The sequence below is a fragment of the Panthera uncia genome, assembly GCF_023721935.1.
Source record: "Panthera uncia isolate 11264 chromosome C1 unlocalized genomic scaffold, Puncia_PCG_1.0 HiC_scaffold_4, whole genome shotgun sequence".
Lineage (NCBI taxonomy): Eukaryota > Metazoa > Chordata > Mammalia > Carnivora > Felidae > Panthera > Panthera uncia.
This window is the reverse complement of record NW_026057585.1, coordinates 25,356,408-25,382,516: the sequence shown is the minus strand read 5'-3', so window position 1 is coordinate 25,382,516 and position 26,109 is coordinate 25,356,408. Positions and strand designations below refer to the sequence as shown.

The following is a 26,109-nucleotide window of genomic DNA, read 5'->3' as shown; positions in this document are numbered from 1 at the left end:
TCCACCCTGCCTCCTCCCCCACCCTTTCCAGGAAGCCAGACTTGGGAAAGCATACCTGGGGAAGAGGCCCATGCAAGCCCTACAAGGAGGCCTGGGCCACTGAAGCAGGTGATTCAGGGGTCAGAGGCAGCCAGGGTTTCGTCTAGAAAGGGAGTATGGGCCCAGGTGGTCACACCATTCTGGCTCCGCAAGGAGGGAAGTGGCAAGTGTGGGGCCTCTATTGCCTGGATCTGAGGGTTAAATGGGTCGATACACGTACTGTGCTTTGTGTGGCACCTGGCACGTTGCTAGCGCTCGGTAGATTTAATGGCCACAATAATCATGGTAGCAGTTGTGTTCTCGGATGAGACTTCAAGTCCTTCATGTTATGTGGTGAGGAAGCACAGAAATATTAAAATTCACCACTATGAGGCACATACAGGACCTGAACCCAGGGCTCTTACCATGCAGTTGCCTTTCCTCTGCTCCGCAAGGCGTTCTCTTCAGCAACATGAATACGTGGGGTCAGAATCACCTTTAATAGTCAAGGTCCACAGAGGTGACTTGCGCTATCCTATCGTGATTTTCTGAAAAGGGGGAGGGAGTGTGTCCGCCTTGCAGAAAGGGGCACCTTCAGTGCGGGTCAGCGCTCCGAGGCCTCCTGTGAGTAACTCCCCATGTTGATGTTGGAACATGACAAATATTTACTGAATGATGAGAAGCACACGGATAAAGAAGGTGACATTTTGTACTTGAAAGCAGTGTATTGAAAGGCCCAGGAGTGAATACTTTAAGTCAGAAAAACCTATGCTGGTTCAGGTATCAGATCTGTAGACTGACTGAATTTCTTTTTTGTGAGTTAAATATGAACTAAAAGTAATTTTGAAATTTCCTTTCTTGTTCTCATTGTAAAACCTGGTTTGTTTCATTTTATCTCTAAAAATACCTTCTTTGACTTTTTAGCATCTGTAGATTTCTCACATGATATTTTATTTTATTTTTTATTTTATTTATTTTTATTTTATTTTGTAGGTTTCAAGCCCAGCAAGGAGCCCAACACGGGGCTTGAGCTCACGGCCCTGAGATCAAGACCTGAGCTGAGATCAAGAGTCACCCACTTAACTGACTGAGTCATCCAGGTGCCCCCTCGTGATTTATATTTTTAAAACTTTTCATTATGGAAATGTTTAAACACATAGGAAAGTAGAGGGAATAACATGATGAGTTTGGTGTATGATGTTCCATGCATCCACTGTCCCCAGTTTCTGCAGTAATTATGTACAGCTAATCCTGTTTCATCCATAAACTCTCCTTCTTTCCCTATCCTGGAGATAAGTTCTGAATCAAATCTCAGAGCTTCTATCATTTCATCCATAAATCCAGTAATTTGTTTTCTCTAAGATTTTTGGCGAACGTTATAAGCTCTCTCTTCATCTGGCCACTTCAGATTCAGCCTGTTCTGCAGGGGAGTCAACGGACCAAAGCTTGGGCCTTTCTAGAGGCCTTGCACGGTTACACATCCAGAGAATTCAGGCTTATCAGCTTGAAAATGGAGCCTCTTTTCATTGGGTTGCCTGGTGGGAACTGAATAAGGGACCATTTTGGATACTTTTTATTCCTTGCCGAATTTCTGCCAACTCTGTATATGGTATTACCATAAAAGTCTTGTTTTCTTTCCCTTTTATTTGAAGAATGAAACTGCTTTTCCCTTTTTTTCAGAGAGAAGACAGTCTCAGTTCCAGACTCCTTCATCCCCCCTGCTGCTGTTCAGCTTTCCTTCCATTTGGTTCCTGCACAAGTCTCAGTTTGCATATTCTGGGCTTTTGCAAATCCCTGGGTCCCCTGGGCGGGGAGGGTGGCCCTAGTCAATGCCTTCGAAAGATTATTGCGCTTCAATCACTAGGGTTCAACTGAAAACTTAAAAAAAAGTTATCTGTGTAGCCACTGAATTTTAAATCATTACCCTAAAAAGACTCAGGGGTGGGGGGGGGGGGGGGAGAATACCAAGTTAAAAAAAAGATTTCACATTTCCCTGCCAGAAACACTGTTCTTATTTTCGGTTGAATGGCTTGGCTATTAATTAAGTTTTTGTGCTCAGCAACTATCTCGTTTTCTACATTCTTGCTGTTAATCGTCATATATGTGACACATGACTTCTGTTTAAATGCTAAAGTTTATTAGAGTGGAAAAAAAAGGTATTCAGGGAAGGAAAAGAGATTAGGAACCAAGTCCAACCATTTGCTTATTCATCTGCATATGGTTAAAAGATTTAAAAGAATTCATTGGTTTCTGTTTCACTGCTACATGCAGGCCAAGGAGCAAGGGTTTTGAAAAAAAGCCTTTTCCTATCCATGGTGTAGAAATACATTTTCTTCCCTTTGCCTTGGGGGCAAGAAATCGTTTCCTCTCCTAATATTAAGCCAAAGTAACCAAACTTTGGAAGGACTGGCTCCTTCTGAGAGGTTATTGTTCCAATTACCTCTTGCTTTGTAACAAATCCTTCAAAATTTAGTGGCAGAAAACAGCAACCAGTTCATCTCGTACATGGACTCTGTGGGTCAGAAATTCACAGGGCACAGAGGGGCCTCTTCTCTCTTCCAGTGTTTAAGCCTCATCTGGGAGGACTAGAGAGTCATGGAGTGACGAAAATGGTGGGCTGGAATCATCTGGAGGCTTCTCTCCTCACACGTCTAGTACTTTGGATCAAGATGACTCCAAGTCTGTACTTGGAGGTGACTGGGAACCGGAACACTCCCACGTGGTCTCTGCGTGTGCCTTGGGCTTCTCGGAGCATGATGGCTGGATACCGAGAGGACATCCCAAGGTGGAGCATCCAGAGGGCAAGCATTTCAAGACCAAGTCAGAACATCACTTCCTACTCTTGCTGCATTCTAGTGGCTGAACAAATCACTCAGGCCAGTTTAGATTCAAAGGGAGCGCCACTGGACTCTACCTCTTGACGGGGAAGTCAAGGTCATACTGCAGAAGAACACGTGGATGGCTGACTTTGACAACACAATTACTCAGTCATCTTGCCTCTTGGCTGGTTGTGAGGCTGTATAATGGGGTGTCTTTAGTGAGGAGGTTGGGGAAGGAGTTATTTCATGCTGAGACCATCTTCTTCCTCTGGGCCCCCTCACTATGCTATTTCATCCAGTCCTTACTCAGCTTTTCCCCAAAGCCATGCTTTGTCTCCAGCACCTTCAGTCTTTGTTTAGTCTCTGGCCGTGGGCAGAGCTGGAATCACAATAAACAAAAACACTCCCTGTAGCAGCTTCCTGGCTGCTGTGCTTACTTTTCTGTTTGGTCTTTTTTTATCTGCATACACACCCACAAATATCTATATATATGGATAGATTCCTTGACTATTGATTGAAAAATAATGTTTTTTGAGAAATAATTCACATACCATAAAATTCACCCACTTAAAATGTGCATATGATTCAGTACTTTTTGGTATAGTCACAGAGGTGTACACCATAACCACTATCTACTTCTGGAACATTTTCATGACCCTAAAAAGAAATCCCATATCCATTAGGAGTTACCTCCACTGCTCTCTTCCACAGCCCCCAACAATGAATTTGCTTTCTGTCTGTGGATTTGTCTACTTTGGACATTTCATGTAAAGGGAGTGGTAGGATATGTGGCCTTTTGTGGCTGCTTCTTTCACTGAGCATGTTTTCATGGTTCATTTATCCATGTTGTAGCAGGTTATGTATTAGTATTTCACTCCTTTTTGTGACCAAGTAATATTCCCTTGTATGGACATACCACATTTTGTTAATCTGTCGTTGCTCAGGGGACCTTTGGGTTGTTTCTGCTTTTTTCCTATTACGTAATGCCAATATGAACATCTGTGTACAAGTTTTTGTGTGAATGTATATTTTCAATTCCCTGGCGGTATATACCTGGGTGTAGAACTGCTGGGTCATACAGCAACTTTATGTTTAACTTTTTTTAACTTTTTAAAAAATGTTTTTATTCATTTTTGAGACAGAGAGAGACAGAGCATGAGCAGGGGAGGGCAGAGAGAGAGAGAGGGAGACACAGAATCTGAAGCAGGCCCCAGGCTCTGAGCTGTGAGCACAGAGCCCGACGCAGGGCTCGAACTCAACGGACCGTGAGATCGTGACCTGAGCCGAAGTCGGACGCCCAACTGACTGAGCCACCCAGGTGCCCCTATGTTTAAGTTTTTAAGGAATGCCTAAACTGTTTTCCACAGCTGCTGAACCATCCTATATCCCCACCAGCAACATACGAGGGTTTCAATTTCTCCATGTCCTTGGTGATCCTTGTTATTTTCTGCTTAAAACGTTTTTAATAGCCATCCTAGAGAGTGGGAAATGGTGGTTACACTTTGTTTAAGGACACCCTTCCTTCAGGCCACTTACGTACCATGGAAGTCACTTTGGTTACGTGGAGTTATTGAGGGCTTCTTGTGTGCCAGGCTCTGTGGTAAAGGCAGCACACGTACCACCTTAGTTTGGTGCACAGAAGTCTGTAAGCAGGGACCATCATTATGCCTATTTTATGTCAAAACAAACCAAGGCACAAAATAAACTGCTAGAAAAGTGATGCAGTTTGGAAGACATGCATTTCCTGTGTTAAAAAAAAAAGAGAAAACATGGATACTAAGGTAGGAATTAAGTAGTTTAAGTGACAGGTTTGAAAAACATTTTTTCCTCCCAAAACGAAACAAAACAAAACAAAACAAAAAACCTCTGGCAGGCTGTGGTTGGCAGAATTCTCACATGGCCTCCAAAATTCCAGACCATGGCATCTACACCCTTATAATCCCCAAGTATGGGCGGGGTCTATGAATAATATCATGAGATATCACTTCCCTGATTATGTTTCATTCACATGGCAAAAGGTCTCTACAGATGTAATTGTGGTCCCTCAGCAGTTAATTTAGAGTTAATTACACGGGAGATTATCCTATGTGTGCCTGACCCAGTCACGTGAGTCCTCAAAAGAGACCAGCAGCAATACAGACTCTCTCTCTGGTCTTTACGGAACAGGTCACCATGAGTCCTACAACTGCTAGGAAATGAACTCTGCTAGCAGCAACCTGAACGAGCTTGGAAGAAGGTCCAGAGCTCCAGATCAGAACTCTGCCCGCCTGTCTCCTTGACTAAAGCCTCGTGAGACCCTGAGCAGAGAAGCAGTTATGCCCTGCCTGGATTTCTAACCTGCAGAACAGTGGGATAATGGATGTTGTTTTAAGCCGCTAAATACAAGGCAATTTGTTACACAGCAATAGAAAACTAGTACACTGGGGTGCCTGGGTAGCTCAGCTGGTTAAATGTCCGACTTCGGCTCAGGTCATGATCTCGTGGTTCATGGGTTTGAGCCCCGCATCGGGCTCTGCGCCAGAGCCTGGAGCCTGCTTTAGATTGTCTCCCTCTCTCTCTGTCCCTCCCTCCCCCACTTGCATTCTGTCTCTCTCTCAAAATAATAAACATTAAAAAAAATACTTAAAAAAAAAAAACTAGTAACAGAGATGGATCATTGACTAAAGGCTGGTAGAGGAGATAGAAGTTATTGATGTGCCATTGTGTAGAGCAACCGTTCTTAAAATGTAGCCCAGAGACCCCCCAGGGGGTCCTCAAGACCTTTTCAGGGGCCTGTGAGGTCAAAACTATTTTCATAATAATACAAAGATGTCATTTTCCTTTTTCCTGCTCATTCTCTCCTGATTTTAGTTTTCTAGATGCTACATGATGTGTGAGGATATCATTGCTCTGATGGCTAACAGAATGTGTCCTTGTGTATTCTTGTGTTTAAAAAGTTTCCTGTCTTAATTTCTAATGCAGTAAATGGTGACAAATATATCCCCCATAAACAAAAGTTTGTTGGGGTCTTTAATAGTTTTCAAGGGTGTAATGATGTCCTGAGACCAAAAAGTTTGAGAATACTGGTCTAGAAGAGCTGTACTAAGTAGGTCTAGACCAAGTCTGTAGGTATGAGAATTTATGTTTGGTCAGTGCCTACATTTTGTCCAAAACTGTGGCAGGTGTGACCAAGAGTGGAGCATGTTTCTAAGTACAAGGTATTGCAATATGATGGTATGTAGCTCAGGGCTAATCTTCGGCATGGGTGGCTATGTCACAGAGGTGTTTAGAGAACAAGTTGCTAAAACAAGGCTGTGGGAGGTGGGGAAAAGTTTGTGGGGAGTAAGTTGGGAGGGGAAGTGGAAGGAGGACAAGTATTCAAGGCTTATCCTTCAGATCTCAGCTAAAATGTGCTTCTTAGAGAGGCCTTCCCCGATATCCCTTGCTAGAGCACCCAATACCTTCTCCTCCATCACAGCACCCTATTCCTTTCCTTTCTAGCCTTTTTATTATTATTTTTAAGTTTATTTATTTTGAGAGGGCATGTGGGTGTGAGTGGGGGAGGGGCAGAGAGAGAGAGAGAGAGAGAGAGAGAGAGAAACCCAGGCGGGCTCCACACTCTCAGTGCAGAGCGTGATGCAGGACTCAAACTCACAAACCTTCTGTGAAATCATGACCTGAGTTGAAATCAAGAGTCAGATGGCTTAACTGACTGAGCCACCCAGGCACTCCTAGCAATTTTTTTTTTTTTTTTAAACCTAACCTAGCTGTTAAGGTAAGTTTGGCTGGAGCTAGAGTGCCTTGGTTCAAATCCCAGCTCTGCAACTTTCTAGTTATAAAATCTTGGATAAGATATTTAATCTCTCTATGCCTCAGTTCCTCAACAAATGTGCTAATAAAATGAGGAATTTATGTTGAAGAGTTAGCTTAGGTTGTGACCATGGGACTGAAGAGGAAAGGGTGGATGTGAACTAGTCCAAAGGCAGATTAAATAGGTGAATTCAGATGACAAGGAGCCAAGAGGACAGAAAGACAAGGGAAAATTCTGGGGACATTAATAGAAAGCGGCGGGCGGAGGGGAGGGCAACCAGTTACATATAGATTAAGGAAAGAGAGTAGAAAACAAAAATGATTCCAAAGTTTGTTGCTTGAGAGATAGGGTGGAGGCTAGGATCTGTTAACCACTCTGGAGGGAAAAGGGAGAGCTATATCTAATCCACGTTGAAAGTGAGCTGGCAGCAAGGGGCACCTGGGTGGCTCAGCTGGTTCTGGCTCAGATCATCTCATGAGATTGAGCCCCACCTCGGGCTCTGCACACAGTGCAGAATCTGCTTGGGATTCTCTCTCTCCCTCTCTCTGCCCCTCCCCCGCTCATACTCCCACATGCACACACACACGCTCTCTCTCAAAATAAATAAACGTTAAAAAAAATAAAGTGAGTTGGGAGCAAGAATGTAAGTGTAGATAATTTGTCTTTAGAGTGCTAGAGTGACAGGCTGAACAGAAGAAAGTTCAGGGCAGACAAGAAAATCTGGGTGTCTGCTCACTGCTGGACAGAGCTGAAAATCACGGGGAAGAAACTCCACGTGGCCCCAGATAAGGAACTGTATGGACGAGGACAATATTCTTTAACACTCACAAAGATGTTCTTATTGTGGATAAAAGAGGCTTAATACATTGCTGTCAAACTCCTTTTGGTGAGATGGGGCTTTTCAGAAGAAATAAAGCACTGATTCAATCTAAGGAACTGCACAGTAAGGGGGTAGTACATTTCTCAGTTTGAATCTATCTTTGGAAGGCCAAATAAACACCATGTTTTAAGTTGCTTTTATGAGGGAAAGCGAGGGTCATCTCCTTCTTAGCAGTCTTGCTCTTCAGTCTAAAATGGCACAACATTCCTCTTGTTGACACGGTTTCACAGCACTCTAAGTTCCTGGCTAAAGCTTCCTGTGATGACTTTTGGATGTCCTATTTGAAACAGTCAGACTTTCTGCCCTGGCAAACTGCTGAGACCCTTTAGGACAACTGAACTGTAGATAAAAATCTTCCAGGGAAGTAGGTGTGGGCAGGATGTGTGGTTTCCTTGTCTCTCATTTAAAGACTGATGCAATTAATTTTTCATGAACAGTCTCTTCCAGTAAGAGGTACATTCCAGAGTGTTTCAAGAGAAATCAGAAAAGACAAGCTAGTTCCTGATCCTCAGTTTGAGTCGAGACTACAGCACTATTTTTTAATGTCACAGAAAGACACAGCAAGGAAGCTGTGCCCCCACTATCATCTCAAACCAGCCCCCTTTGCAAATGTGACCTTGAGGACCTGAGTTAGCCATAACACCAACACAACACACACCAGACCATGTATTCGTTTGCCAAATAATCTGGAGCTGAGCCAACCTCACTCTGAATGTGTGCACAGTAGTCAGAACCCAGGAAGATTTTCCTAAATTTTTAGTGATAACACACACACACAAGATTCTTTCTCTGACATTCCAGGCTAACCACGGTCTAGGTTAAGGCTCTGCAAAACATTTGGGACATACATTGCTGGAAAAACTTATGGCATCTTTTCTACAACTCTCCATGGCCTGACGGGATTCTCTGTGGCAGGATTACCTGTGGGGACCCGGGGGAAGCTGCACTGGCACACTGACAGGCATTAACTGACCTGAACACAGTCCAATTTCACTTATTTACCTAGTGCCACTTAAACAAAGTGCAGAAAAAAAATTGAAAGGTGAAGAAATATACATGCTATTATCCCTAAAAAGATCACTTTCTGTCTAGAAAAGTAGAGGCTTATTTCATCTGACATTCTAGGCCTTTCCATCAATGGAAGCAGGGACAGCACCTGAGATTTGATGATTAAAGTCAAGGCACACAATGAACTATCACTAGGCTGACCTGTGGCAAAATACCATCCTTATTCTGAGAGTTTTCTCAGCCAAACACCTAGGAAAATGTCCTGACGACAGACGCTCCTACTTTAGCCAGAGATGTTCCGAGAGAACAATAAAGGCTGAATCAGCCTCAGCATTTTAATTTCACAGCATCTCAGGTACTCTGACAGTCAGTCTCTAGTTATTTTCACTGACAGTGATCTCTTCATTAAGCAGATTTAGAAGGGAAAAATAAAAACTCAAACACTACAAGAGCTCTTCTCACTGTCTGTTGCCTTGTTAAAGGCGAGAGCTTGGAGAAGGGGGAATGGAATGTCTGTTCGCTGAGGAGCCACCAGGCCAGGCTCTGCGCTGCGTGTTGTCACAGATTCTCAAGCAGGACCAACTAAATAATTGGTGGTGTCCAGTGCAAAATAAAACGTGGGTCCTTTGTCCCATATGTATTAAGAAATTTGAGAGTGACAGCAGAGTACTAACCCAAGTGCAGGGCCCTCCTGAGTGTGGGTCCCTATGTGGCTGCACAGGCCACATGCCCATGAAACTGGCTTTGCTCTCAAGCTAGGCTGCCCTAGGCTTGAATCTGGTCATGTGATTTTACTTTATTTTATTTTATTTTTTTTAACGTTGATTCATTTTTGAGACAGAGAGAGACAGAGCATGAACGGGGGAGGGTCAGAGAGAGGGAGACACAGAATCCGAAGCAGGCTCCAGGCTCTGAGCTGTCAGCACAGAGCCCGACGCGGGGCTCGAACTCATGGACCGCGAGATCATGACCTGAGCCGAAGTCGGACACCCAACCGACAGAGCCACCCAGGCGCCCCTCTGGTCATGTGATTTTAAATTTTTTTTTTTTCAACGTTTTTTATTTATTTTTGGGACAGAGAGAGACAGAGCATGAACGGGGGAGGGGCAGAGAGAGAGGGAGACACAGAATCGGAAACAGGCTCCAGGCTCCGAGCCATCAGCCCAGAGCCTGACGCGGGGCTCGAACTCACAGACTGCGAGATCGTGACCTGGCTGAAGTCAGACGCTTAACCGACTGCGCCACCCAGGCGCCCCAAGGTCATGTGATTTTAGACAAGTCACCTGTAAAAGGGGGATAGTAATAGTCCCTACCTCATTGAGTTGTTATTAGGATTAAATGAGTTAATATTTGACAAGTGCTTAGAAGAATACCTGGCCAGCGAGAACTTACCTAAATGCTTAGTAAAACTACACTCTGCCAAGGGGTGCCTGGGTGGCTTAGTCGGTTAAGCGTCCGACTTCAGCTCAGGTCATGGATTTGCGGTTTGTGAGTTTGAGCCCCATGTCGGGCTCTGCAACAGGTCAGAGCCTGGAGCCTGCTTCAGATTCTGTGTCTCTCCATCTCTCGACCCCTCCCCTGCTCATGCTCTGTGTCTCCGTGTCTCTCAATAATAAATAAACGTTAAATAAAAAAAATTTTTTTAGGGGCGCCTGGGTGGCGCAGTCGGTTAAGCGTCCGACTTCAGCCAGGTCACGATCTCGCGGTCCGTGAGTTCGAGCCCCGCGTCAGGCTCTGGGCTGATGGCTCGGAGCCTGGAGCCTGTTTCCGATTCTGTGTCTCCCTCTCTCTCTGCCCCTCCCCCGTTCATGCTCTGTCTCTCTCTGTCCCAAAAATAAATAAAAAATGTTGAAAAAAAAAAATTAAAAAAAAAAATTTTTTTTAAATATACTCTGCCAAGCCTAAACATCCCAAAATGCTAGGGACAGTTACAGCCATGACAAATGTGAATTTACTAAAGCATTTTTTTTTTTTTAAAGTAGGCTCTATGCCCAGCATGTAGCCCAATGTGGGGCTTGAACTCACAACCCTGAAATTAAGACCTGAGCTGAGATCAAGAGTCAGACGCTTAACTAAGTGAGCCACCCAGGGGTCCCAATTGAACATTTAAAAAAAAATTTTTTTTTTTTTTACATTTATTTATTTTTGATAGAGACAGAGCACAAGTGGGGGAGGGGCAGAGAGAGAGGGAGACACAGAATCCAAAGCAGGCTCCAGGCTCTGAGCTGTCAGCAAAGAGCCCAACATGGGGCTCGAACTCACAGACCATGAGATCATGACCTGAGCCGAAGTCAGACGCTTAACCAACTGAGCCACCCAGGCACCCCTCCACTTGAACATCTGTAAAAATTGTTTTGAGTTTCAGGGGTTGGGTGGTTCAGTTTAGTGTCCGACTCTTGATTTCGGCTACGGTCATGATCTCACAGTTCGTGAGTTCAAAACCCTTACTGGGCTCTGGGATGACGGCATAGAGCTTGCTTTGGATTCTCTCATTCTCTACCCCCACCCCGCCCCTACCCTAGTCATGTGCTTGCACACACATTCTAAATAGATAAATAAACTTAACATAAACAAATACAAAATGTAAAGGAAAAAAATGTTTTGAGTTTGGATTCCGGAAACACAGAATCATGTTTTTATTACTATGACAGTAGTCACCTTTTAATTTATTTTAACAATTAAACAAGACATTTCAAAAGATATTCTGGATTCAGGGCAACTACTCACAAAGCAAAACCAAAGAATAAAAAAAGATACTGGTGTATGCTCACGGTTCTGGAAGCCTGTGGAATGCAAATTGTCATGAAGCCCATTTAATATAACTGCTTCCTTTATACTGAAAGGATTCACTAGGGACTTTACTGCTTCCATACAGGAAATAAAGCCTGTTGTAGCTGAACAAAAACTAAGAAATATCTTTCTCTGCTACAATGCAGAATATTGTAAACAAAACAAAACAAAACAAAGAGCTGCAGAACAGGAAATGTTACTAATCATACTAATTCTATATTTAGTTGTAGGAAAAATATTACTAAGTCAAGTCAACAGATAACTTGCAGGTAGTGACAGAAAAGAAAAGAAATTTGGTGCACAGAAGCATAAATACTTAATGATTTATAAACGTTTGTTTTATAAGAGCACCCTCAGTTTCTTTACTGAGTTACACATTTTTTACTCCTCACCACCAATAATTCTCAGGACCTTCAGAAACCTTTATAATAAACATGTAGTTTTTCTCTCCCCTAATTGTGATAAATATGTTTGACTGCAAAATTCTAGAGAAGAAAGTTGTCATTTGTCAGACAATTCGCCCGAGGTACACAGACTTGGGATACTTCTCCTTAAGAGCCGGCCACTGAACAATGAAGTAATCGGAGAGGTGAAACAGAATCTTTCCGGACAGGGATAAATGTTCTACTCGGCAGATGCTTTCAACATAGACAATGATCACTTTCTTTATTCCTAGTATCCCAAGGAGAAGGGCAGATACGCAGACAGGAACACACGTTCCTGGTCCATTACACAACACCTTAAAAAAAAAAAAAAGTTGAAGGTCAAATTAACATACAGAATACTAATCTAAATGAGGCATTTAAAGTTAAAAACAGTCACATCTTAGAGGAGACTTTTTATTATCCTAAGCCTTGAATTATTCCTTATCAAGATCTAGTGTGCAGCAAACCCCATGCACATAGGAGTAGACAGGGCTCCGTGCTGGCTCTCCTGCTTACCAGCTGTGTGGCTCGAGGCAAACAACTTAACTTCTCTGGGCCAGTGGCTCCAGGCAAACAACTTAACTTCTCTGCTACCAGAGGGTGTCTAGCACAGTGCCTGATGCTCAGCCAGGATCCACTGTGTTGTGTTGCTCTTCTCCAATTGCTTGCGGGTCATACAAATACACAGAAGACAGATAAAGTCAGCTATGAGTCACTATTTTCTCACGTACCAACTTGTTCTTGTTGATTTTCTAAAATAATCTTTATAATGGTTGGAGCATTGACATGTAAGATGTAGAAGAAAATGTCTTTAAATGACTATGTAGGGTATTTTTGTGGGGTATATATAATCATTTTAGGAGTCCAGGCCAACAAATGGGATATTTGAGAGAAGGCTACTAAATGAATGAGGTTTTTTTTCCCCTCACGAGAATTTAATCTGTGTTTGTGGTCCAGGGATTTTGATGCTTTTGAATTTTGCTAATTTTTATAAAAAGCCACCGGTTAAAAACAATTTAGAAATAACAATTGTTATTTGGCAAAAGTAACAAGAGAAACAGAAATCCAACTCCTAGAGCAACTGCAAAGACTTTTTAGAAGACTTTTAAGAAAATGAGAGGAAGCCAATTTCATGGAATTGTCGGTAAGATAATTTATTATTATTTTCTGAGAAAAATTGTTATGCACAACATTGTAATCATGTGCCCGTATTTACTTAGCAAAGCCTAATAAAGCATTTTTTTTTTTTTACTCCACAAATCAAAAAACAGGAGATTTGTGGCTGTCTACACGTGCCTGCTGGGCATTATCTACAATGTCACATGATCTTTCCAGCACATAGTCCACAAAACTTATCAGACATCAGAGAATCTTAGAGTTGAAAGGGTCTCCAGATATACTGTCTGACCATCTCGGCATTTCAGAGACTGTCCTGATAGACGATGGACTGGACGGACATTCTGCCAGGGCTGTAAGACTCGGTCAGGGCTCTCAGGGTTTGATAAGTTATCTGATCTAGGCTCCGCCCTTCCTGGAGGCAAGCCCACCTGACACACCATCCACAGGACTTTGGGAAGAGAGAAGGTAGCCTGTTTCAGGTGGGAACCAATCTTTTTTATGCCTTCCTTAAAGTGGCTACCTACCTACCCCCTGTCTTTATGAAGAGTTTTTGTTTAGTTTTTCTTAAATTACCAGCTACTAAGCTGCTCTCCAGACCAATCTTCTTTGATCCCTATTGAGTTGCCCTTATAACTTTTTCTTCACAGACCCTGAAGACACTGTAATAGAAAGAACATGGGACTGAGAGTCGGGAACAGGGTACAACCCTGTTCAACAGTGTTGAACTGAACAGGGTTCAATTACTGTCTCTTTACTGTTGGGACAGTAACGAGAATCACCACCTAGGCTCTCACTGCCACTCTTTATCAACAACTCACTGTGGCCAGGTACTGTACTAAACAGTCCACACACATTATTTTAATTACTCCTCACAGCAATCATTTGAGGCAAGTTTTATTGTCCCTTTTTGCAGAATAGGAAACTGAGGCACAGAGAGATTTGGTAAGTTGCCTGATCGCATGTTTAGGAGTGGAGGACGTCTATTGCTTCAGTCACTTTTTACCTGGGACTCGGTTACCATATGTACAGGGAGAGTGGACTCAATGACTTTCCCTGTCAGCTCCAGGATTCTTCTAATTCTATGACTCTAATTCGCCTCTAGTTTTGTCTTATGCCTAAATTACAAGATTGTTCTGAATCCTTTCAGAGTTCAGAATTCTAAAAATCCTATTGATGCAAGGTTTCTCAACAGTGGCATTACTGACATTTTGGACAGGATAATTTTTCATTGTGGTGGCCTGTCCTGCACATTGTAGGATATTTAACAGCACCCCTGGCCTCTACCCACAAGATTCCAGTAGGCAAGACAATTAAGAATGTCTCCAGGCATTGCCAAATGTCTCTAGTTGAGAACCATTGCATTAATGTATTCCCTGATCCTTGGCTTATTTGTGTTGCATTTCTCAATCTTTTTTACATGGAACTGAACAAAATAAAACCTACAGCTAAAAAATAATGTAAAGATTGCTTGTTGGGTCTTCAATGTCACAAAAATATTTTCATGTTCATTGCCTTTGAAACAAATGTACATATCCATGTGTGTTCATTTCACTACCTGAACATACAAACTGTGAATGTTCTGATGGAAATGTCTGTATACAGGCAGGGAAATAACTGGCCATTGGTGGGAGATGCATTAACAACCTGCTACAGATCAGAAATAGAGATTGTTAAGCTAAAAGTGGAAATTAAAGGTATTCATTTGTTTATCTCTGTCCTCTATTTCTATTTTGAGGCACCTTACTATCAAAGTCCTCGATACGATAAAACCACAAAACCATAAATCAAGTATTTAAAAAAAAATGGCATGGGGCACCTGGGTGGCTCAGTTGGTTAAGCGTCCGACTTCGGCTCAGGTCATGAACTTGCAGTCTGTGAGTTCGAGCCCCGCATCAGGCTCTGTGCTGACAGCTCGGAGCCTGGAGCCTACTTTGGATTCTGTGTCTCCCTCTCTCTCTGCCCCTCCCCCACTCATGCTCTGTCTCTCTGTCTCAGAAATAAATAAACATTAAAAAAAAATTTTAAAAATGGCAAATTCATCTTGAGGAAAACTTTGGCGAAGGAAAGCTACTTTTAATTAAGCACAGGTTTTGATCCTGCATTTTACAGAAGCCTAGGCAAGACAATTAAAAAATTGTGGACTGTGGAGTTTCCACTGTTTAATGAAGCATATCAGAAAGACTTATTCCAAGCATTGAACAAAACAGAATTTTAAGTAAAAAAGATGTTAAACGATATAATGGTTGATCTTGTCTTTTTAAAAAAACACAGAAATACTCTTCATATTTCTATTTCTTAAAATGGACATTCTCAAGAAATATGGGGGTATTGCTTTTATTGTCTTTCCTCCTTTCTACTTTGTAAGCTCCTTATGGGCAACTTCTAGGACCATCTATGTTCTACACCTGGAACAACAAAAGGCACTCACTAAATTTTGCTCAAAGGAGTGAAGGGGTAAAGGAGGGGTGGGGAATCTTTTGCCCATTGTATATAGAGTGGAATGCTCCATTTGCTACACTCAACTCCATTTGTAACTCTATCATACACACTTAGCATAAACATAAAAGCTGTAACTGACAGCTTTTTTTATATTAAATATAATTTATTGTCAAGTTGGTTTCCATACAACACTCAGTGCTCATCCCAACAGGTGCCCTCCTCAATGCCCATCACCCACTTTCCCCTCTCCCCCATCTCCCATCAACCCTCAGTTTGTTCTCAGTATTTAAGAGTCTCTTGGGGCGCCTGGGTGGCGCAGTCGGTTAAGCGTCCGACTTCAGCCAGGTCACGATCTCGCGGTCCGTGAGTTCGAGCCCCGCGTCAGGCTCTGGGCTGATGGCTCGGAGCCTGGAGCATGTTTCCGATTCTGTGTCTCCCTCTCTCTCTGCCCCTCCCCCGTTCATGCTCTGTCTCTCTCTGTCCCAAAAATAAAAAACGTTGAAAAAAAAAAAAAAAAAGAGTCTCTTAAGGTTTGCCTCCTTCTCTCTCTGTAACTTTTTTTCCTCTCTTCCCCTCCCCCATTGTCTTCTGTTAAGTTTCTCAGGATCTACATATGAGTGAAAACATATGGTATCTGTCTTTCTCTGCTTGACTTATTTCACTTAGCATAATACCCTCCAGTTCCATCACGGTGCTGCAAATGGCCAGATTTCATTCTTTCTCATTGCCAAGTAGTATTCCATTGTATATATAAACCACACCTTCTTTATCCATTCATCTGTAACTGACAGGTTTTTAGAAAATCATCCCACATCCACTTGCCTTTTCTTCAGGGAACCATTGTACTGTATTTCTCTCTCTCTCTCTCAACTTAAGTGCTTGGGTAGACTCCATAACCAACTATAAGGAGAGGACATATGACTCCAGTCTGACCAGTCCTGGCATCAAATTCCCCTGACAGAAGTCACTTGTTCAGGGAAGAGCACCTAATCCAGTGAGAAAACCACAAGATGGAGCGGGACATTTGTTGGGGCTGCTGAGAGAGCAGTGACTTTTCTGCTATACGAAAACCTTGGAGGATGTAGGCCTGGCACTGTTAACACTTCTCTTGCTACCCTGAGAATGAAGCCATCACAAAGCAGAAGAGAACAGAACTGAGAGATGAAGACAGGCCAGGTCCCAAAGGTAGCATTTATGATCCATGAATCCAGCTGTGCCTGAAGGAAACCAGATCTATCTCTAGACTTGCCAGGTATGTGAGGGAATACATTCCATTTTTACTTAAGACAGCATGAATCGGGACTTCTGTCACTAGTAATAAAAAGTGTACTAATTGACGTAGCCCTTGATTTTGTCTAACTCCCTGACTAGCCTCTGACTAGTTGTAGTGCCAACTGTTAAGTGTTCAATATGTGCCTGCTAGATGAATTAATGAGCCAATAAATAAACTTTCTCTGAGAGCAGAAAATCCAAGAGATGTACTAAGGATAATACAAGTTATAGGTCAAGAAAACAGAAAGAGGTCAGGGCTAATATAAAGTCATGAGGGTAGATGAGCTGGATCAAGGATCAATGGTTACAAAAGGATTGTTGCTCTGTAGATGTGGGTCACCACAGGCCCAAGTCCTGTTGGCTGAAACATAACACTGGCATGTATGAAGAAATATAGTTAATTTGGGGAGTCTGAACTCAACTTCTGGCCTAGTGGGAACTTCATACACACAATGTGGGCCAAGACCTTTGGGGTCTGGATGGTTTTGAAGGTAAGAAACCATGAAGCTGAGAGCGATCCAACAGGGGGCACGTGAAGGAGAGATTAAAAGCCAGATGGGGAGCCCAACTAGGGCTGCAAGTGCAGGGAATGGGCAGAAAAGCAGAGTCTAACTCTGAGGTACCTGCCTGAAAGCTAGGCTTTCAAACAGCTTCTTGCTGGTGGAGGTGGAGGCTGGAGACAGCTCGTGAACGGCAGGGACAGAGCTGCAGGGAAGGTTCTGCAGAGCTTCCAGGGTCATGGATAAAGCTGGAGAACTAGAGGCCACTGTCAAAGCTGAGCTGGCTTAAGCAGGTAGTCTCTGTGGAGGTCACAGGTTTCAAAATCAACAGTCCTGTTTATTAGGATACTGGTTTCACTTTGTAGACAGGTAAATGGGGAAGATGCGGGAGGGAGCAAACACTGAGGTGGAGGAATAGTCCGGAGACACAGGGAGAAAAACGTCATAGATATAAGGCTTAACAGGAAGCAAAGTCAGATAAAGTGCTTAAGAGCGCATCTTCTTATTTTAGAAAAATAAGAAACCCACAAGCTCACCTGACTTAGCCTATGACCCAAAGTGTGTCAAAGATAACGAATCAATGTTTCTTATAGCCAAGAAAGCTACAAAGATAGAGATCATCAGATTTGGCCAAGAGAAGAGTAATGGACACCTCAGGGATAGCTATTCCAGTGAATCTTTGGGCTAAAATACAGGGCAGGAGAAGAGTGAGCCCAAAGGGGAAGAGAGCTCCAGGAGGAGCTGGGTGAGTGAAGCAGGCTGGGGAAAAGGTTTATAGAATGGAATGAATGATCTATATGTGAACATAAAGATCAGTGGAACTGGTGGTGAGGGAGGAACTTACTCTACAGAAAAGAGTGAATTCTTTCAACACCAGGAGAAAAGAGTTAGAATTCTGAGTATTTTTGAGGTTGGTTTGGGAAAAATTGTATTTTTTGAGAACACGACAAAGGATAAGAATGATGCCACTGGAAGTTTGCTCCCAGTGGATTTTCTTTTAAATGCTAATAATTTTCAGCTCATTGTGTAAACCACAAAAAGCATAAAGAAAAAAAGTAACCTTTCCAATCTCATCAATCTGTTAAATTTTGGTATATTCTCTTTCAGTGAATGTCTTTATATAAACATTTATATTTTACTAGAAAACAGGATCACATATGCACATACATAATTGTGAGAGCTTATATATAAATATTGTAGAATTCTGGTTAGCTATAGTTTTGTGTGTTATAAAAATTTTTTAAAATTCCATGATTTTTAATGACTGCCTATATTTAATTCTATGGCTAGCTCATAATTCAATTAACTCTTCCCTGTTAGAAATTTAGATTGACTCCTTTTCTTTCTGTTCTAAATCATGCTGTTTGATGTCTTTGTATAGATATCTGTGACCCCTAATGTTTTAATTTTGGATTGAACTACGTTCCAGAGTTCTTGCTGAGGGAGAGGTTAGAAGAAACAGCTTCAAGGACTTAAGGAAGTTGCAGAAAGTTTATTAAAACAACTGTCATGAATTGGGAATGGGCCATGTGGTGTTTTGGGTTTTGTTCCTGCCTAGAATCTGTTTGAGCAATTTCTTACCGTATGAACTGTGGCAGCAAGCAGAGCCCAGCTCTCATGGCCTAAGTGAGACTCCTTTCTAGGTCCCCTCAGCAGCTCGTGGACGGGCCAGTGACTTGGCCAGATGTTTCTGCCTAGATCTGACCAAGAGCCAGGGGTGTAGAAAAGCAACTCTGGAGAAGAAACGGTTTCTGTGACAAAGGTGCCATTGAAGAGACTCCTGTCCAGTACTCGCAGTGGCAGGTACAGTGTTCACTCTCCAGTAGCAGTGGCAGAAGTGTCTTCCCAAACCAGGTCTGTGGCCATGGAATTTTGGCCATGGCCCTAACTGTTCTGCTCCCATCTTGTCCCTCCATGTTTTCTAGTCCAACCTCACTGGCTTTCTCAGTAATTCTGAGAGCTCTTCTTTTAAGGTTCCCAGACCCAATTCCAAAGTGTGTGTGTGTGTGTGTGTGTGTGTAGGGGGGAGGAGTGTGGATGGTGTCCCTACACACAGTACCAAGCAATTCTCAGATTATCAGCAGCATGACTGAGAATTTAACTCAATTTTGACGTTATCTGGGGATAGTACCAGCATCCACAAGTTTAAGGACCAGTCCTATGAGAATGCTCCTCACTCCCTACTTCAGACATCAGTCACAAGCCCCAGGCTATTAAACCTGTATTTCTGATTGACAGGCTATAGCCTGGAAGTTAGAATGACTTCCTCGGTAGGTTCTTTTAATTTCCTAGAGCAGCTCACAGAACTCAGGGAAACATTTATGTTTACCAATTTATTAAAGGACGTGAATAGTCAGAGGAAGGGGGAGGTATAGCACACCACTGTCCCCAATCTCCAAGTGTCCACCAACCCAGAAGTTCTCTGAACCCAGTCCTTTTGGGTGTTTATGGGGACTTTACTATATAGTAATGACTAAGTCACTGGCCATTGGCTGATTCAACCTCCAGACCTTCTTCCCTCCCCCGAGATGGGGTTTGGGGGGAACTTGAAAGTTCCAACCTTCTAATCACAGGGTTGGTCCTCCTGGCAACTAGGACCCTAAAGTCACCTTCGTTACTGTAACACAAGACTCATTCATTGCCCTATCACAGGAAATTCCAAGGGTTTTAGGAGCCTTGAGCTGGAAATCTTGGACCAAGACTAAATACATATGAGAAATATATTCATTTCATTCATTCATTCAAATGACCAAATAATATATTTCTTATAAATCACATAATTTTAGCTTTCAATAGCCTTTCACTAAATTCTTTTCCTATTTCAATTAGCCAGAGTGGATTCAAAAAAAAATTTTTTTAAGTTTATTTATTTTGACAGAGAGAGAGGCAGAAAGAGAGGAGACAGAAAATCCCAAGCAGGCTCTGCACCATCAGTGCAGAGCCTGATGTGGGGCTCAAACCCCTGAACTGTGAAATCATGACCTGAGCCGAAACCAAGTTTCAGATGCTTAACCGACTTAGCCACCCAGGTGCCCCAGCCAGAGTGTATTTACCAAGAATCTGTACTGGTATGGGAAGAACAAAGACACAGAATAGCAAATGCAGAGTCAGACGAGGAATGGATCACATCAGGGCAGAAACAACATTTGCGCTGGCAGGGCTAACAGCACCGAAGCACAGGGAGCAGACACAGTGAGACATGGATGAGGGCAATGCCACAGGAAGGGCCAGGTGAGCAAGTACTCCAGAATGGGAAGGGGAGGTGAAAGACCTCAGCCACAGAGGAGGAGGGCAAGAGCAGTGAGGAAACAGCTCTGAAAACTGGAGGGAGAAGCATCTGTGAATAATCAAGGGAGGGAGGAAGAAAATGCAGTTGGAGAGCAGGTGGTCTGTAACATGTAGAGGTTAGTCAGGGGACCAGAAAGCTCGGGTGAAGCCTGAGGAAAGGCAGTGCTGAGTGTCCACGACCAGTGGAAGTGGACGGCAGGAAGGAAAAGGATGAGTAGCAGATGGGATGACGTATTCCTTGGCTCACAATGTGGTACATTGCATTTCTTCTTTTTTATGGATATTTGATCATCTGAGTATTAACAGTTAAACAGAAACATCTAAATATCAAAAATAATGTGAAATAACCAAATGAATCCTAAACACTAGAATCAACAGCTATTTATGAACTTAAGGTCTCTTACAATTCCACTGCTAACACACAGAATTTTCAGAGTTGTCATCATTGTGTATGTCGCATTCTGAGGTTTACTTTTCCAATTCCATCACTGCTTCCATTCCATGTGCTACATAGGCATTCGCTGCTTTGCAGCATGAACGTGCAATAGTCTACCTGGATACTTCCTAGCTTCTCTTGACACAGGTATAGCTTTCATCTTCTGTTTTTTTGTGAGTGAAGAATGAAACCGAACTTATTAATGTAATTACATCATTTGTAATGATGCTTTAAGCAGTGTTCACAGAAAAACAGACCGCCAATTTACACATGCTGAACAAGAGGTAATTGTGTTTACCACCAAAATACTTAGGTTAGATAAAGAATTGACACCTTTGAGAGAGAGATACCGGCTTCCAGCTACGGAATGAGTAAGTCCTAGGGATACAAGGTACAGCCAATGGACTAGAGTCAATCCTTTAGTAATACTGTTGTGTGCTTTCACATGATAGCTACACTTGTGGTTAAGTACAACTTAATTTATAGACATATGGAATGACTACGATGTATGCCTAAAACTGATACAACAAATGTATGAACAGTATTTCAATTAAAAATTGACATCCTTTACACTATCTTTAATTTCTCCTTCTTTGCCATTAAAAAAATCATTCCTGGGGCACCTGGGTGGCTTAGTCGGCTAAGCGTCCGACTTCGACTCAGGTCATGATCTTGCTTTCATCTTCTTTTAAAAAGGCATATTTAGGGGTGCCTGGGTGGCTCAGTCGGTTGAGCGTCCGACTTCGGCTCAGGTCATGATCTCACGGTCCGTGAGTTTGAGCCCCGCGTCGGGCTCTGTGCTGACAGCTCGGAGCCTGGAGCCTGTTTCGGATTCTGTGTCTCCCTCTCTCTGACCCTCCCCCATTCATGCTCTATCTCTCTCTGTCTCAAAAGTAAATAAACATTAAAAAAAAATTTTTTAAAAAGGTAAATTTAATAAATCGCTTTTTATCTAGTCTAATGTGCTCATGTTGTAAGGATACTGATTTTATTGCTGGCTCCTCAAATTATCAATTACTTGTACTTTGCTTGGTGACAACTCAAAAAAACTGTTCCTAATGTAAATGAGGTTCCTGGACCAAATTCCAACGTGTGTGTGTGTGTGTGTGTGTGTGTGTGTGTGTGTGTGTAGGCTTCCCCACACCAACAGTGATCTAGATACCAGCCGGGTGTCTTACAATTTGACTCAATTCTGACACTACCTACACAGAGACAGAATCAGATTCCAAAGGTAAAGGGCTCAGTCCTAGAAGTCCACCCTTCACTTCAGATACCAGTCACACACCCAGGATGGTACCTGTGCTTCTGGCTGACAGGCTACAAACTGGAGGCTCCAGCTACCTGCTTGAACTCAGGATACCACAAGCCCATGCTGTTACTGGTACTTCTGCCTAAATGGCTCTAAATCAGAGGTTCCCACAATCCCTTGCTTGAGTTCAATTAATTTGCTAGAATAGCTCACAGAACCCAGAAAAAGACATTTACTCGCTAGATTACTGATTTATTACAAAGGATGTTAAGGGATATGAATCAACAGCCAGATGAGGAGATACACAGGGCAAGTTATGGGCACGTGGAGCTTCCATGCCCTCTTGGAACTTGCCATTCTCCCCAAATCACCTTGTGTTCACTAACCTAGAAGCTCTCCGAACCCTGTCTTCTCGGGTTTTTGTGGAGGCTTCCTTACACAGTCATGATTGACTAAATCATTGGCCACTGGTGACTGAATGTACCTCCAGCCTCTCTCCCCTCCCTGAAGGTTGGGAGGGGGGTTGGCACTTAAAGTGCTAACCCTCTAATCACACGGTTGGCTACGCTGGCAACCAGCCCCCATCTTAAGGGCTCTCCAAATAAAACCTTTACTGCTCTCATTACTTAGGAAATTCTAACAGTTTTAGAGGAGCTTTGAGTCAGGAACTGTGGATTAAGACCAAATATATACGAGAAATATATTTTGGGTCACCTGAATGGCCATAAACATGCTTTTCTTCTAAATCACAATATCGCACATTGCAATAAAAAAACAACAGTAAGTTTTCATCCTGTAGGATCTTCTCCAGTTAAGTTCCCTATATTGACACTGATTACTCCAGTTCAGTCAGAATATTCTTGTTTATGTTGCATTCACACAATCCATCAAGAGGCTGGACAACATGGTGCTTATGGGCCAGGGATTTACGATCACACAGACATGGGTTGGCTGTTTCACAGCAGTGTGACCAGGGACAAACTGCTTATCCATTCCATGGCTCAGTTTCCTCACTTATGGATTACTTCATTCAAGAAGTATTTATTGAGCAAAGATAACATGCCAGGTACTATTCTGGGTATTAGGAATGTACTGATGAACAAAAGTCCCTGACTTCACAAAGTGTACGTTGCAGTGGGTAGACAGAAAATAACAGATGCATGTGTGAACATACAACACAGAGCAGGCTAAGGAAAGAGGAGATACGGAGGTCAAGTAAGAGCTGGGAGGAGGTGACTTGTAAGCAAATATGTGATGAAGTGGTGTGGTCTTCTGAGGAAAAGAGACACCAGAGCAAGAGGCAGGAAAGAAGAGGCAGATTTTGTGGACTGACTATAAGTTACTGAGGGCTAATGAAAGGGTTTGGGGGGTTAGGGAGGGGCAGGAGCTTGAGACAGATCATAATCTCACAGAGCTGTTATGTCCAGGTGAAACTCTATCTTCGGGGTTTGGCTTCTCGTGGTAAATACTGGAAACAAAGACACACAGGGCCAGATGACACTGGCCTGATGGTGCCGTGGGGAGGCAGATAATAAGCTTTAATGCATTCTTCTTCTTGGGAGCTTGTAGTAGGTAGGGAGAGAATGTGAGGGGTGGGGAAGAGTCATCAACCAGAAACAAACCAGAACATGAGGAAAACGGCATCTACTTAATAGTGTTACTGTGGAGATTAAATAAGCTAATACGTGTAAAAGCATCTGATGTAGTGCTTGGCCCATTTTAAAAATTCAATAAGTGGCAGTTATTATTATGATCCACCCAAAAGTCAAGGAGTGTAATTATGGCATTTTTCAAACTCTTGAGAGTGTTCACAAGGCTCTTCCTTCACTCTGTCACAGGCATAGTGCTGACCTGGCGCGATTCATCTTATCCGTCAGAGGACACCTCAGAAGAGTAACCCAAGCATCCATTTTGTCTTTACCTTCCAGTCATGTTTTTTTTGCCCTGCCTGCTCCCCTACAAGTGACGCTGGTGCAAGAAAATGATGGAAGGAGCCTGATTACCAGCAATGGTATTTTCCGGATTTCCACAGACGGTAGACAACTGAAGGATTCTTGAGCATCCCTGCTTTGGGCCTGCGGAGCCCCAGTAGTGTATCTCTCAGCCTGTGGCCAAATGGCCGTGAAAGTTGGCGGCTGCAACACGGTCAGCAAGCCTGATAACGTGATGAATAAGCCTCATCTTGTTCATTTCAAAACAGGAGATGGCTATTTTATCCTTGCATGGGAAACTAGACTCCCAACCTTCTGGCGACCTTCCTGATTTGTCAGGTTTGGGTTCAGCAACAGGGGTGGCAGGTAAACAGGGAGCAGAGACATGCAGACATTGGGCTCCAGTGTCCCCTCCATAACTCAGGGATGGTCAACTGTAGTTTCAGTACGTGTTAGCAGGATAGTACAGACCAAGGCTCCACAAAGCTGGGCACTCTATACATGTTGACGGCCAATCCTCCCACTCTGAGTGCAGAGTAGGCGAAGGAACTCAGAGCTTGTTGGGGACACACTGGGTTGGCGTTTCATTTCCTTGCCCTGATCTTCCATCATGAAAAAGTAAATACGTATGTAAAATTAACACTTAAATTTTTTTTTTGGTCTGGTTAAGCCATGCTTGCTCTGCATCAATATTAAAGATCATTGTCAGGCTAATCAAACATTGTTCTCCTAACCCATCCTGGAAGCAGCTGAGGAAACTGAATTTTTTAGTTTTCCGGTTCTCAGGACCAAACGGTCAAGGTGACGTTCATTTCCTGCCTTCTTGGTGTTTGTTTGTTTTCACTGTATTTTCCATGGTCTGAAATGATTTCACAGAGATCTTTGAATCGTAGTAGGTCAGTATTTTTTCCTTTGTTTTCCCTGCACCCTATACTCACTTGCTCTCCCAGAAGCAGATGGCTAGCGCTAGATGCGGCCTCTGGGAGTCATTTAGCTCAATCCTCTCCCTATTGCCTGAGAAAGAAGGGCAAGACCTTGACCTTTACAGGCACCTACTATTGCCAGGCACGGGACCTGTGTGACATTTTGCATAATTACCTCACTTAAACCTCACAATTGTTCTCTGGAGTGGATGCTGTTGCTCTCATGTTCTGGACAAGAAAACTAAAGCACAGAGAAATGAAATGACCTATGGAAGATCATACAGCTGAAGACTCCAACCCAACTTCTAGAAGACGAGTCTCTCCTGTCCACCATCCCGGTCTGGCTCTGCCCTGCACCTGTTAACCAGATCTGACATTAGCTGGAAGTAGGCTTAAAGGCAAGGAGGGCTCCAGGGCAGACAGGACTCAGGGAGTTTAACTGAAGGTGAAATTCTGACAACTGTTACTAATATTTTATAGCTTTAATAGAGACATAAGTGGCAGACCAGAACATGGCACTGGACTCGGATGGATTAGGAAAGGCTTTCAGCAGATTAAATAGAAAAAAATGGTTAACATTTTTATAAGAAAAGGGAGTACCCTTTCTAAACAGGAAGAACTGGCTTGATCAGAGCAGTTATATAATTCCTGACTTCTGTCAAGGCCCTCTCTTAACTAGATAAGTGATAGTCTTCATGATCTAGTCAGCAGTTCTCCTTAGATAATTTATGCACAGATTATTTTTGCACTACAGGCATATCTTGTTTTACTGCACTTTGCTTTATTATGTTCCGCAGATACAGTGGTTTTTGTTTTTGCTTTTGTTTTTAACAAACTGAAGGTCTGTGGCAGCCCTGTGTCGAGCCAAGTCCAACAGTGCTGTTTTTGCAACAGCATTTGCTCACTTCAGGTCTCCAGGTCACATCGTGGTAATTCTTGCACTATTTCAAATGTTTTCATTATTATTAGATTTATTATGGCAATCTGTGACAAATGATATTTGATGTTACTATTGTAATTGTTGTAAGGTGCCGCAAACTGTACCCATATAAAACAGCAAACGTGACTGATAAATGTGTTATGTTCTGACTGCTCCACCAACCAGCGGTTCCCCTCATCTCTCTCCCTCTCCTCGGGCCTCTCTGGTTCCCTGAGACACAATGTGTTGAAATTAGGCCAATTAATAACCCTACCAGAGCCTCCAAGTGTTCAAGTGACAGGA

At 42.9% G+C, this 26,109-nt stretch overlaps 1 protein-coding gene across 1 annotated transcript in view; it reads right to left on the bottom strand.

Annotated features, from left to right (window-relative positions):
* Nucleotides 1-11,114: 11,114 nt before the first annotated feature.
* The window catches only part of ALG14 (ALG14 UDP-N-acetylglucosaminyltransferase subunit), a 101,815-nt gene continuing 86,820 nt past the window's right edge, over nucleotides 11,115-26,109 (bottom strand). The window contains exon 4 of the mRNA XM_049616770.1: nucleotides 11,115-12,044. Within this exon, the coding sequence (XP_049472727.1) occupies nucleotides 11,814-12,044 (231 nt within the window). The 3' untranslated portion in view covers nucleotides 11,115-11,813. The remainder of the gene's footprint in view (nucleotides 12,045-26,109) is intronic.